The sequence below is a fragment of the Salvelinus alpinus genome, chromosome 1, assembly GCF_045679555.1.
Source record: "Salvelinus alpinus chromosome 1, SLU_Salpinus.1, whole genome shotgun sequence".
In the NCBI taxonomy this organism is placed as follows: domain Eukaryota; kingdom Metazoa; phylum Chordata; class Actinopteri; order Salmoniformes; family Salmonidae; genus Salvelinus; species Salvelinus alpinus.
Window position 1 is genome coordinate 59,822,768 of NC_092086.1, and position 14,641 is coordinate 59,837,408.

At 42.7% G+C, this 14,641-nt stretch overlaps 1 protein-coding gene across 12 annotated transcripts in view; it reads left to right on the forward strand.

The window, feature by feature from the left end:
• mapk8ip3 (mitogen-activated protein kinase 8 interacting protein 3) overlaps positions 1-14,641 on the forward strand; it is an 85,129-nt gene that overhangs the window by 12,431 nt on the left and 58,057 nt on the right. For all 12 annotated transcript variants that reach the window (XM_071412175.1, XM_071412224.1, XM_071412215.1 and 9 more), the window contains one exon: positions 12,300-12,420. In XM_071412175.1, coding sequence (XP_071268276.1) covers positions 12,300-12,420 — 121 coding nt within the window. The remainder of the gene's footprint in view (positions 1-12,299; positions 12,421-14,641) is intronic.

A 14,641-nucleotide genomic window follows, 5' to 3' on the forward strand; every position in this document is an offset into this window, starting at 1 on the left:
CAGCAGCGAACATACGAGTGCACAGATGCTATTTCAAACATAAATGTTTTAGATGCGACCCAGGGATTGGTTTAAGGCACTGCCTGAGACAGTGGCGTGGTGCGTTGTGGGGGGATGGGGCACGGTGCATTATGGGAAATCAATTGTACACCGAGGGAGATTGGCTCTGTAACCTGATTTTGTGCTAATGACAGAGAGCGAGAGATGGACAGAGAGGGGGCAATACAGAGGAGAGAGAGAGAGAGTTAGAGAGGGGATGAGAGAGAGTTAGAGGATAGAGCAAGAGGGAATGGAGAGAGAGCGATACAGAGGAGAAGAGAGGATGAGAGTGACAGATGTAATATGAGCAGAAATACAAGCCATAAAACAGGGCTAGAGAGGAGAAACAGAGAGGGAGTTAGAGAGAGAAAGGTAGACAAAGAGCGAAAGAACAAGACCAAGATTGAGAAATACAAAGGGGGGGAGAGAGAGAACATCTTACCAGAGAGAGAGAAAGAGGCAGACAGAGTGAAAGAATGAGAGACAGAGATGGAGAGAGATACAGAGAGAGAGGGAACATCTTCCCAAGTCTAGAGAGAAAACAACAACAGCCCACACCCTGGCAGAATCTCCTCCCTGTGCCATGTGTTTCCTTTGGGAGTGATTACCAAATGGCGCCCTATTCCCTTTATAGTGCACTAGTTTTGACCAGGGCCCATAGGTAGTCAAACCTAGTGCACTATATAGAGGATAGGGTACCATTTTCGACCCAGATTTTAGATTGACCCACTGATAAATAAAGGCAACAACATGTTCTATGATTCCTCCCTGAGTCTCCATTGTATCCACAAAGGAGTGTAATTGACAACCACAGTCACTCTAAGGCTGAAATGTAGATAAATATGTTCAAAGGACCATGAATATTTATTGTTTGATTCCTGATAGTTTGAGACCTCAACATGTTGATCCCAATATGCTATATGCTATAAAGCACTTTGACCAATGTTGTTTTGAAAGAACAATATACAATTTGATTTATTGATTGAAATACAGTATGTACTATCAGAATATAAATGCACCATCCCACTGCGCGGCGCTTCAATTCATTTATTTTGATCAATAAGAGGGCCTGTTATTGTTTTGCCTGCATCTAGCACTAGGCTATCTATCTGCTCACCAGACCACCCCTACTGTGGATGCTGCTGAGAGCTGGCTGGGTTGCTGGGTTTGGCTGGGGAGGAGGGGTGCACAGGGGCAAGCAGTATCCTGGGGAGGTCGTTTGAAGGGCAGGAGGGTCAGCAGGACAGTTGCCCGGGGTGTAATAGTATATTGTGGCAAGGCAGGGTGTGTGTGTGTGTGTGTGTGTGTGTGTGTGTGTGTGTGTGTGTGTGTGTGTGTGTGTGTGTGTGTGTGTGTGTGTGTGTGTGTGTGTGTGTGTGTGTGTGTGTGTGTGTGTGTGTGTGTGAAGCCAGACTGCAGCATGATGCTATTGTTTTCTCATGATGTTGCCTTGCTTTGGTCAACTGGTGAGAATGGAGTTGTGTTCCAAATGGGACCCATGTTCCCGGTTCCCTATAGTGCACCATGGGCCCCGGTCAAAAGTAGAGCACTATGTAGGGAATAGGGAGATGAGCTGTATGGAGGTGAGATGGGGTGGGGTTGTCTATTCGTTGAGGTCAGGGGGAAATGCCGGGCATTTGTAGAAAAATGGCAATGGACAGGCTCCATGAATATGGGTGCCATAGACTAATAACAGGAGCATTTTTAGGGGCGTACTGGGTGAGCAAATGGACATATGTCCCTGTCCCTAACTTTGGCAGGTTTGCCTCCCCATGTTCCCGGATCCTGTTATTTGAGGTCAGCCAGGCGATGGTAGAGGATATCTCTAGCAGCAAGCAGGGCCTCGCTGCAGTCGGGGGATTACAGTCGTAAGACTGCAGCCCGGCCGGCCCATTGTGCAAGGCTTTATAAAACCCTGCAGACTGCAGAGAGAGCCCTTAGAAGGAAGGCTGGCAGGCCAGGCAGCTGTGTTAGTTTCTGTTCGTTTTCTGCTTTCTGTATAGAGAGAGCGGAGAGCAGGGTCTGGTTCAGTTGGCACGACATGGGACAAAACGCTTTGAAATGGAGGAGATATGCTAATACATGAACCGGTCACAAAAATAATGCTAATTTTCATGTTTCTAAATCACATTTAAGTCACATTTATTTATAAAGCCCTTTTTACATCAGCAGATGTCACAAAGTGCTTATACAGAAACCCAGCCTAAAACCCCAAAGAGCAAGCAATGCCGATGTAGAAGCACGGTGGCTAGGAAGAACTCTCTAGACAGGCAGGAACCTAGGAAGAAACCTAGAAAGGAACTAGGCTCTGAGGGGTGGCCAGTCCTCTTCTGGCTCTGCCGGGTGGAGATTATAAGAGTACATGACAAATAAGGCCCGATCGTTCTTTAAGATGTTCATAGATGACCAGCAGGGTCAAATAATAATCACAGTGGGTGCAATGGGTCAGCACCTCAGGAATAAATGTCAGTTGGCTTTTAGAGAGAGAGAGAGGCACATCCGGTGAACAAGTCAGGGTTCCATAGCCACAGGCAAAACAGCAGCATGAATGTTTTTACGTTTTGCGCCCTACTGAACATGACCCTGGTTTTTGTGATTGGAGATGACAGGGTAGATGTTCTTGACGCATCTTTCTCTGTGACTCACCCCGTCCAAAACAATACTAGCAGTTCATTTGACCCATAATCCTCTAGCTTCAGCAATAGGTGAAGCTAGACCCCTGACCATGACAGAAGCAGACAGCAGCATTGAAAAATTAAAATGAGTCCTTGTTGCTGGCATTGCTATTTTATGAGAGACATTTCATACTGTGTAATATTTATTTAATTTATTTAACCTTTATTTAACTAGGCAAGTGAGTTAAGAACAAATACTTATTTACAATGACAGAGGCTGGGATAATTGTATTTTTATAAAATATAAATATAGGACAAAACACACATCATGACAAGAGAGACAACACTACATAAAGAGAGACCTAAGACAACAACATAGCAAGGCAGCAACACATGACAACACAGCATGGTAGCAGAACAAAACATGGTACAAACATTATTGGGCACAGACAACAGTACAAAGGGCAAGGTAGAGACAACAATACATCACACAAAGCAGCCACAACTGTCAGTAAGAGTGTCTATGATCGAGTCTTTGAATGAAGAGATGGATATGAAACTCTCCAGTTTGAGTGATTGTTGCAGCTCGTTCCAGTCGCTAGCTGCAGCGAACTGAAAAGACGAGCGACCCCAGGGATGTGTGTGCTTTGGGGACCTTTAACAGAATGTGACTGGCAGAACGGGTGTTGTATGTGGAGGATGAGGGCTGCAGTAGATGTCTCAGATAGGGGGGAGTGAGGCCTAAGAGGGTTTTATAAATAAGCATCAACCAGTGGGTCTTGCGACGGGTATACAGAGATGACCAGTTTACAGAAGAGTATAGAGTGCAGTAATGTGTCCTATAAGGAGCATTGGTGGCAAATCTGTTGGCCGAATGGTAAAGTACATCTAGCCTCTCGAGAGCCCCCTTACCTGCCGTTCTATAAATTATGTCTCCGTCATCTAGCATGGGTAGGATGGTCATCTGAATCAGGGTTAGTTTGGCAGCTGGGGTGAAAGGGGAGCGATTACGATAGAGGAAACCAAGTCTTGATTTAACTTTAGCCTGCAGCTTTGATATGTGCTTAGAGAAGGACAGTGTAACGTCTAGCCATACTCCCAAGTAGGGTTGCAAAAGGTTGGATATTTTAATAGGAACTTAAACCCGGGAATTTTGCTTAAATTCATCAAAGTTAGCTTATAACATTTAACCTTTTTTGTGGGATACACATAAGGCAATTCTAGGTTTGTGGCATATTTTGGTTAAACTATCCCCAATTCAATGGAATTGCAACCCTCTGCATGCACAGTACATTTTTCCATCACATGTGCAGTGCATTCTTCCATCGCGTGTACAGATGATTCTCAAGATCTTGCACACTAATGAGATGCTATTGAGCCCACACTGTCTGAGTCAAGGACTACATGCTTTCCGGTAGGTTTTGATTACAATACTGTGTGGTGTGAATATATTTTGTATGACATACATGTTTTTTGTTAACTAGTAAATAGTAGCCTACAGCAAAGTGTGTTTAAATCATTTCTAACTTGTTAACAATTTCTGCTAGTTAGTTTTTGCTACCATGTGGGTTTTAGCTTGCTTGAGCCTGCTAACTGAGGAGTGTTAATTCACCTGTTTCCATACATGTTTCATTTTAAAACATTTATCTTACAAAGGAGTTGTTTAATCTAACTCCTTAACTATTTATCTGTACATGGAATTGTATTTGTTTTAAAAAAATCTGATGTGTGGAGACATTTCACTGCAGCTAATGTAGAAGGAAAAGCTGTGTACATTTGCAAATACTGTGCCAAATCATATGTGAAGAATGCAACAAAGATGCAGAATCATCTGGCCATGTGCATACAGTTCCTTCAGTGCTCACAACAAGCAACCTCTGATAAAAGTCCCTCTACTTAGATTCGAGGTGAAAATGATGAATCAGACACCTTATCGATAGCAACAGCTCATGGTCCTCCTGGAATCAGAAGTTTTTTTGACTCAATGGAGGAACATAGTCAGAGAAATGCTGATGAATGTCTTGCTCGAGCTGTGTATGCAACTGGTTCACCTCTGATGCTCACAGGCAATGTGTATTGGAAGAGATTTCTGAATCTTCTTCGCCCAGCATACACCCATCCAACCAGACATGCTTTATCTACTAATTTGCTGGATGCAAATCATAGAAAGCAGACTGTATTGCAATCATCTCTGATGGGTGGTCGAATGTTCGTGTGCAAGGAATAATTAACTACATCATCTCCACCCCTCAACCAGTATTCTACAAAAGCACAGACACAAGGGACAACAGACACACTGGTCTCTACATTGCAGATGAGCTGAAGGCAGTCATCACTGACCTTGGACCACAGAAGGTATTTGCACTGGTGACAGACAATGCTGCGAACATGAAGGCTGCTTGGTCTAAAGTGGAGGAGTCCTACCCTCACATCACACCCATTGGCTGTGCTGCTCATGCATTGAATCTGCTCCTCAAGGACATCATGGCACTGAAAACAATGGATACACTCTACAAGAGAGCCAAAGAAATGGTTAGGTATGTGAAGGGTCATCAAGTTATAACAGCAATCTACCTCACCAAGCAAAGTGAGAAGAATAACAGTACCACATTGAAGCTGCCCAGCGACACCCGTTGGGGTGGTGTTGTCTTCATGTTTGACAGTCTCGTGGAGGGGAAGGAGTCTCTCCAAATGGCCATATCACAGTCTGCCGATATGGACAGCCCCATCAAGAGTATCCTCCTGGAGGATGTATTTTGGGAGAGAGTGGTAAGCAGCCTGAAACTCCTGAAACCTATAGCAGTAGCCATGGCACGGATTGAGGGAGACAATGCCACCCTGTCGGATGTTCAGACTCTGCTTGCAGATGTAAGAGATGAAATCCGTACTGCCATGCCCACTTCACTGTTGCTCCAAGCAGAGGAAACTGCAGTTCTGAAATACATCAAAAATCGTGAAGACTTCTGCCTGAAGCCCATACACGCCACAGCGTACATGTTGGACCACAAGGAGGCTGGCAAGAGCATTCTGTCTGGTGCAGAGATCAACAAGGCCTATGGTGTCATCACTACCGTGTCTCGCCACCTTGGCCTGGATGAGGTCAAGGTTCTTGGCAGTCTAGCGAAGTACACTTCCAAGCAAGGGCTTTGGGATAGAGATGCAATATGGCAGTCGTGCCAACATATCTCATCAGCCACCTGGTGGAAGGGACTTTGTGGATCTGAGGCTCTTTCCCCTGTTTCCTCCATCATCCTGCAAATCCCACCAACATCAGCCGCCTCAAAGCGCAACTGGTCCTTGTTTGGGAACACACACACCAAAGCACGCAACAGGCTGACCAATACAAGGGTTGAAAAATTGGTGGCCATCCGGGCAAATTTGAGGCTTTTTGAGCCTGACAACGAGCCATCCTCAACTAGGTTGGAAAGTGACAGTGAAGAGACGTTGTTCAAGAGGTGGACATAGGTCCAGGGAGAAGACATGTAAGCCTGAGAGGAAGACAACCAAATCTTTAGTTTCTAGGCTATCATTTTACAGATGTATTTTGAAAACGATTTTGGGAGATGAGATGGATCATTCAATATTCCCTTTCTTTTGTTGTTCAGTGAAATCATCCCATGTGAAGAGTCAACTCATTTAATTAAAGTTCAGTTCATAACTAATTTATTTATTTTTCTAATGGAAGGATTTAATCATTTGCAGTTATGTCTACTTATGATAAGGTAAAAGGTTTGTTTCTGTTTCTATATGATATGGTAAATATATCCAATGCAAAAAACATTTACATTTAAATGGTGTTAATATTAATTTGCATATATTTACGTTAATTCCCATATATTCCCTTTAATGCACATATATTCCCGTTAATTCCCACGGAAAGTTTCTACCTCTGAATATTCATCAAAATGTGCAATCCTACTCCCAAGTACTTGTATGAGGTGACTACCTCAAGCTCTAAATGCTCAGAGTTAGTAATCACACCTGTGGGGAGAGGTGCATTCTTCTTACCAAACCACATGACCTTTGTTTTGGAGGTGTTCAGAGCAAGGTAAAGGGTAGAGAAAGCTTGCTGGACACTAAGAAAGCTTTGTTGTAGAGCATTTAACACAACATTCGGGGAGGAACCAGCTGAGTATAAGACTGTATCATCTGCATATAAATGGATGAGAGAGATTCCTACTGCTTGAGCTATGTTGTTGATGTAAATTGAGAAGAGTGTGGGGCCTAGGATTGAGCCTTGGGGTACTCCCTTGGTGCCAGGCAGTGGCTGAGACAGCAGATTTTCTGACTTTATACACTGCACTCTTTGAGAGAGGTAGTTAGCAAACCAGGCCAAAGACCCCTCAGAGCCACCAATATTCCTTAGCCGGCCCACAAGAATGGAATGGTCTACCGTATCAAAAGCTTTGGCCAAGTCAATAAATATAGCAGCACAACATTGCTTAGAATCAAGGGCAATGGTGACATCATTGAGGACCTTTAAGGTTGCAGTGACACATCCATAACCTGAGTGGAAATCAGATTGCACACCATAGTGAAAACTATAGACATCAAGAAAGCCAGTCAGTTGATTATAGACAAGTTTTCCCAACACTTTTGATAAACAGGGCAAAATAGAAATAGGCCTGTAACAGTTAGGATCAGCTTGATCTCCCCCTTTAAATAAAGGACGGACCGTGGCTGCCTTCCAAGCAATGGGAACCTCCCTAGAAAGGAGAGACAGGTTAAAAAGGTCAGAGATAGGCTTGGCGAAGAAAGGGTCTAAACCATCTGACCCAGATGTCTTTTGGGGGTCAAGTTTCAGAAGCTCCTTTAGCATCTCAGACTCAGTGACTGCCTGCAGGGAGAAACTTTGTAGCGGGGCAGGGGCAAAAGAGGGAGAAGCATCGGGGATAGTCGCATTAGAAGGGGTGGGAGATGAGGAAATGTTGGACGGGCAAGGAGGCATGGCTGAGTCAAATAGGAATCCTGACTTAATGAAGTGGTGATACAAGAGCTTAGCCATGTGCTTCTTGTCAGTAACAACCACATCATCAACTTTAAGGGACATGGGCAGCTGTGAGGAGGAGGGTTTATTCTCCAGGTCTTTAACCGTTTTCCCTGAACAAACATAGTCTGTCCCACAGTTGGGTAAAGAAAGTTCGTAGTCAACAAAGCATGCAGGAGTCATGAGGCAAATAGCAAAATGCACAAGAAAAAAAAATATATATAACGACTTGGGGCTCGCCTTTGTAAGATCAGAGTCACTTGCCCCAACAGTGCCTGTGTGCTAGAGGCAAACGAAAGCTCTGGAGAGAGGGGGAGTATGGTGGGGTACCTGTACCAGACAGGGGGAGACAACCAGGGCAGACGGTGAACAGAGCAGTGCAGCAGACAACGGGCGTAGGTGTCACACCCACTTGGGAGAAGCTTTTATTTCTGGAGGCAGATTTCTTGTAGAAAATGCCAGTGGATGGACTCTGAACAGCAGGAGGGGGCTTCAAGGCTTCTGGATTTGGGTGGGGTAGCCTGCCATTTGTTGGGCTCAAAGGCTTCGACACCTCTCGCTTAACACGTCAGTGCTAATTGAAGTTGTATCCCTTTGTCCTAGATAGCTTGGTAGCCTTAGCATTCAGTTCTTATAAAGTAAAATATATCAGTGTAATGTATTTTTCTTGGCTTTTGAAAGTAAAAATAGCTTCAGACTAAGCATTACTCACTCAGTTCCAGGTTGGATGGTGTCTGTTTGGTTTCTGTTTGTTTGCCAGAGCATTGGCTGTATAGCTTGGGAATAATATGCTATGTTATACACTCTTAAAAAAAGTTTTTTATCTAGATTAGAATCTACAAGGGGTCTTCTACTGCTATCCCCATGGGCGAACCATTTGAAGAACCCTTTTGGGTTCCATGTAGAACCCTTTTCATATAGGGTCCTATCTGGAACCCAAAACGGTTCTTCAAATGGTTCTCACATGAGGACAGCTGTAGAAGAACCCTTTTGGAACCCCTTTTTCTCAGAGTGTATAAATATAATATATTTTACAACGTGAGCCATTTACCACACACCGTGCATTCATGTAATTGATACATTGTTATGTTGCATACGATAGGGTTGAAAATGATTTAGTTTTTCCTATTTACAGTGCATTCGAAAGGTATTCAGACCCCTTGACTTTTTCCACATTTTGTTACGCTACGGCCTTATTCTAAAATTGATTAAATAGTAATTTTTTCATCAATATACACATAATACCCCATAATGACAAAGCAAAAACAGGTTTTTGAAATGTTTGCACATTTATTACAAATAAAAAACAAAAATATCCCATTTACATACAGTGGGGAGAACAAGTATTTGATACACTGCCGATTTTGCAGGTTTTCCTACTTACAAAGCATGTAGAGGTCTGTAATTTTTATCATAGGTACACTTCAACTGTGAGAGACGGAATCTAAAACAAAAATCCAGAAAATCACATTGTATGATTTTTAAATAATTAATTTGCATTTTATTGCATGACATAAGTATTTGATCACCTACCAACCAGTAAGAATTCCGGCTCTCACAGACCTGTTAGTTTTTCTTTAAGAAGCCCTCCTGTTCTCCACTCATTACCTGTATTAACTGCACCTGTTTGAACTCGTTACCTGTATAAAAGACACCTGTCCACACACAATCAAACAGATTCCAACCTCTCCACAATGGCCAAGACCAGAGAGCTGTGTAAGGACATCAGGGATAAAATTGTAGACCTGCACAAGGCTGGGATGGGCTACAGGACAATAGGCAAGCAGCTTGGTGAGAAGGAAACAACTGTTGGCGCAATTATTAGAAAATGGAAGAAGTTCAAGATGACGGTCAATCACCCTCGGTCTGGGGCTCCATGCAAGATTTCACCTCGTGGGGCATCAATGATCATGAGGAAGGTGAGGGATCAGCCCAGAACTACACGGCAGGACCTGGTCAATGACCTGAAGAGAGCTGGGACCACAGTCTCAAAGAAAACCATTAGTAACACACTACGCCGTCATGGATTAAAATCCTGCAGCGCACGCAAGGTCCCCCTGCTTAAGCCAGTGCATGTCCAGGCCTGTCTGAAGTTTGCCAATGACCATCTGGATGATCCAGAGGAGGAATGGGAGAAGGTCATGTGGTCTGATGAGACAAAAATAGAGCTTTTTGGTCTAACTCCACTCGCCGTGTTTGGAGGAAGAAGAAGTATGAGTACAACCCCAAGAACACCATCCCAACCGTGAAGCATGGAGGTGGAAACATCATTCTTTGGGGATGCTTTTCTGCAAAGGGGACAGGACGACTGCACCGTATTGAGTGGAGGATGGATGGGGCCATGTATCGCGAGATCTTGGCCAACAACCTCCTTCCCTCAGTAAGAGCATTGAAGATGGGTCGTGGCTGGGTCTTCCAGCATGACAACGACACGAAGCACACAGCCATGGCAACTAAGGAGTGGCTCCGTAAGAAGCATCTCAAGGTCCTGGAGTGGCCTAGCCAGTCTCCAGACCTGAACCCAATAGAAAATCTTTGGAGGGAGCTGAAAGTCCGTATTGCCCAGCGACAGCCCCGAAACCTGAAGGATCTGGAGAAGATCTGTAGGGAGGAGTGGGCCAAAATCCCTGCTGCAGTGTGTGCAAACCTAGTCAAGAACTACAGGAAACGTATGATCTCTGTAATTGCAAACAAAGGTTTCTGTACCAAATATTAAGTTCTGCTTTTCTGATGTATCAAATACTTATGTCATGCAATAAAATGCAAATTAATTACTTAAAATACATACAATGTGATTTTCTGGATTTTTGTTTTAGATTCCGTCTCTCATAGTTGAAGTGTACCTATGATAAAAATTACAGACCTCTACATGCTTTGTAAGTAGGAAAACCTGCAAAATCGGCAGTGTATCAAATACTTGTTCTCCCCACTGTAGGTATTCAGACCCTTTACTCAATACTTTGTTGAAGCACCTTTGGCAGCAATTACAGCCTCGAGTCTTCTTGGGTATGACGCTACAAGCTTGGTACACCTGTATTTGAAGAGTTTCTCCCATTCTTCTCTGCAGATCCTCTCAAGTTCTGTCAGGTTGGAACGGGAACGTCGCTGCACAGCTATTTTCAGGTCTCTCCAGAGATGTTCGATCGGGTTCAAGTCCGGGCTCTGGCTGGGCCACTCAAGGACATTCAGAGATTTTCCCCGAAGCCAATCCTGTGTTGTCTTGGTTGTGTGCTTAGGGTCGTTGTCCTGTTGGAAGGTGAACCTTTGCCCCAGTCTGAGGTCCTGAGCGCTCTGGAGCAAGTTTTCATCAAGTATCTCTCTGTACTTTGCTTCCTTCATCTTTCCCTCAATCCTGACTAGTCTCCCAGTCTCTGCCGCTGAAAAACATCTCCACAGCATGATGCTGCCACCACCATTCTTCACCGTAGGGATGATGCCAGGATTCCTTCAGATGTGACGCTTGGCATTCAGGCCAAAGTGTTCAATCTTGGTTTCATCAGACCAGAGAATCTGATTTGTCATGGTCTGAGAGTCCTTTAGGTGCCTTTTGGCAAACTCCAAGTGGGCTGTCATGTGCCTTTTACTGAGGAGTGGCTTCTTTCTGGCCAGTCTACCATAAAGGCCTGATTGATGGAGTGCTGCAGAGATGGTTGTTCTTCTGGAAGGTTCTCAGATCTCCACAGAGGAACTCTGGAGCTCTGTCAAAGTGACCATCGGGTTCTTGTTTACCTCCCTGACCAAGACCCTTTTCCCCCCGATTGCTCAGTTTGGCCGGGCAGCCAGCTTTAGGAAGAGTCTTGGTGGTTCCAAACTTCTTCCATTTAATAATGATAGAGGCCACTGTGTTCTTGGGGACCTTGAATGCTGCAGAAATGTTTTGGTACCCTTCCCCAGATCTGTGCCTCGACACAATCCTGTCTCGGAGCTCTAAGGACAATTCCTTCGACCTCATGGCTTGGTTTTTGCTCTGACATGAACTGTCAAGTGGGACCTTATATAGACAGGCATGTGCCTTTCCAAATCATGTCCAATCAATTTAATTTACCACAGGTGGACTCCATTCAAGTTGTAGAAACATCTCAAGGATTATCAATTGAAACAGGATGCACATGAGCTCAATTTCGAGTCTCATAGCAAAGGGTCTGAATATTTATGTAAGGTATTTCTGTTTTTTATTTTTAATACATTTGCTAACCTTTCTAAAAACCTGCTTTCGCTTTGTCATTATTGTGTGTAGATTGAGGAATTTTAGAATAAGTCTGTAACGTAACAACATTTGGAAAAAGTCAAGGGGTCTGAATACTTTCCGAGTGTGCTGTATTTCCTATCTATTTTATTTTTGATGAAGATTTTTCCATTCTTGATTTGCAATTTCAATTCACTTCCTGAATTAATTATTGGTTGTTTTTGTCCCACAGAAATTCATAGAGTTTGAGGATACATTAATCTGTGTGGATGTCCTCTCCCATAAAAATGTATAGGGCCGGTTTCCTGGACACAGAGTAAACCTAGTCCTGAACGAAAAAATATTTTCAATGGAGATTCTCAACTGAGTCATCTTTTTAGTTCAGGACTAGGCTTATTCTGTGTCCGGGAAACCGGCCCATAGCGTTTGAGGATGGTTTTCACTGACTGTGTATGGTTGTTCTCTCCCACAGAAATTCATAGAGTTTGAAGATGCGTTGGAGGGGGAGAAGAAGGACCTGCAGACTCATGTGGAGAGCCTGGAACTGCAGGGGAAACAGCTGGAGCTCAAGACCAAGAACTATTCTGACCAGAGTGAGTATAAACTACTGTTACTGCTCAGAACTAGAACTACTCTGACCAGAGTGAGCATTAGGATGTTTTCACACTTGGTCCCTTTCTGACAATTTTCGTGACCTCAGTATGGCTCGCTTCATTTTTTGTCCAGTGTGAACACTGCAAAGGAACTCAGAACCCTCAAAAGGGACCCAGAAGTGAACCAAACACTTTTTTAGGGCAATGTACAACACAAAGCTACCCAGTTTTGCTTGTTATTATTCCCGCACCACATACTAGAATACTGCAACACCGTTTCCCCTCCCATAAGCCCTCACATTGGTGCCACAAAAGAGAGAAGATGATTATCTGCCGGTTTGCAGAAAAATATTATTAGTTTGCAATATCTGATCTATAAAGAGAGATTCTAACCTGTTTATTCGCTTGTGGGGTTTGAATAGTGTAAGATGACAACAATATATTTGGTGAGAATCACAACATGGGGTACAAAATCAATTCTAGCTCTTAAAGGGGAGTAGACTATATTGGGTGTACAATTTCAAATTACAGCATTATTTAATCTGCAGTTATTCTTCTGCTATTTATTCTGTTACTAATAATATTTGTTAATAGTAATTATAATTATTATGTCTCATCTTTTAACTAAATGGAATCTATTAGCTTTCAAAATATAAGTATATATAAATATCTGTATGATAACACGTTCTGATGGAATGGCTTGTCCTGCACTTTGCAAAAACCCAGAGTGCATTCAGTAAATGTTGGAAAAAGATCTTGGTTCCTTTCGAAGTATAGCAATGTGAATGCAAAGAAGACTGACCACAAAATAGGTGAAGTGAACTGGAAGAAAAAAAAGAGTTGAGTCCTCATTCGAAGTAAAGGGCAGTGTGAATACAAAGAGAACTGAGTTCTTTTGCTTTCTTTTACCTCAGAGTTCACTAGAGGACTGAGATCGGTTATTTTAAAGAGGACTATTTGTGAAAACACCCTTAGACTTAATAACTAGGACTACTCTGACTAGAGTGAGTATAAAATTATAATAACCGGAAGTACTTTGATCAGAGTGGGTATAGAACTATAATAACTAGAACGACGCTGACTAGAGTGACTATAGAACTGTAATAACTAGAACTACGCCGGCCAGTTTGAGTATAGACTATTAATAACTACGTAGAACTACTCCGACCAGAGTGCGTATACAACTATAATATCTGCAACTACTCTGACCAGAGCGAGTATAGACTTAATAACGAGAATTACTACAAATATGAATTGCTAATTATGGAAATTAAGATAAACAGGATTTAAATATATTTTTTAATAGCTATATATAATACAAATCGAGGTGAGGGCAATAAATGCTTTTGGCGGTTGATCTGCTTCTGTTCTGTGGGTGGCACTGTGTGCTCTTTCGAAGGATGGTCCCGGTCTCTCCAGGGCCATGGGATCCGGGGGGTCGAGGGTGGTCTGCCGGTCACTGGGATGACAACCCAACTCGGGATGAGGAGGGGTTTTAGCAGGTGGAATAGTGGGGACCAATTGGAGGTTTACTTAGTAGCAGTGCAAATATCATGGTACAGCTATATAGACACTCAATCATCATGTTACTTTTTAATGGTACGTTTAAAAACATATATTATGATAAATAGAATTTAAACTTGTGTCTCATTATTGTAATTGGTGAAATAAGTATAGCCAGTTATAATTGTAATGGCTTAGCAGATAATAAGAAAAGACGATCAGTATTTACCTGCCTAAAAGAGAAGGAATATAATATCTATTCTTTACAGGAAACTCATTCAACAATTTTAGATTAAGTTTTGTGGAAAAAGGACTGGGGAAGTGAAATATATTTCTCCCATGGGCAAAGAAATTCAAAAGGGGTGATGATATTAATTAACAGTAATTTTGATCCAAATGTGCAAATTGTCCAAACAGATCCTCAAGGTAGATGGATGATTTTAAATATGTTATTGGGCCATAAACAGATATGACTTATTAACCTATATGGTCCAAATAATGATGTTCCAAGCTTCTTTGAAAATATATATAAGAATTTATCAACTCTACAAGCAACACTAGACTCTATTATTATGGTGGGAGATTATAATACGGTTTTAAATACCTATATGTACCTTGTTTTTAACTAGGACAGAATAATTTATAACTGACTTTTTCCGACATAACATAGGTACAGCAGATCCCCTTATTGTATGTGCCTAAAAGAGTCCATACTAAC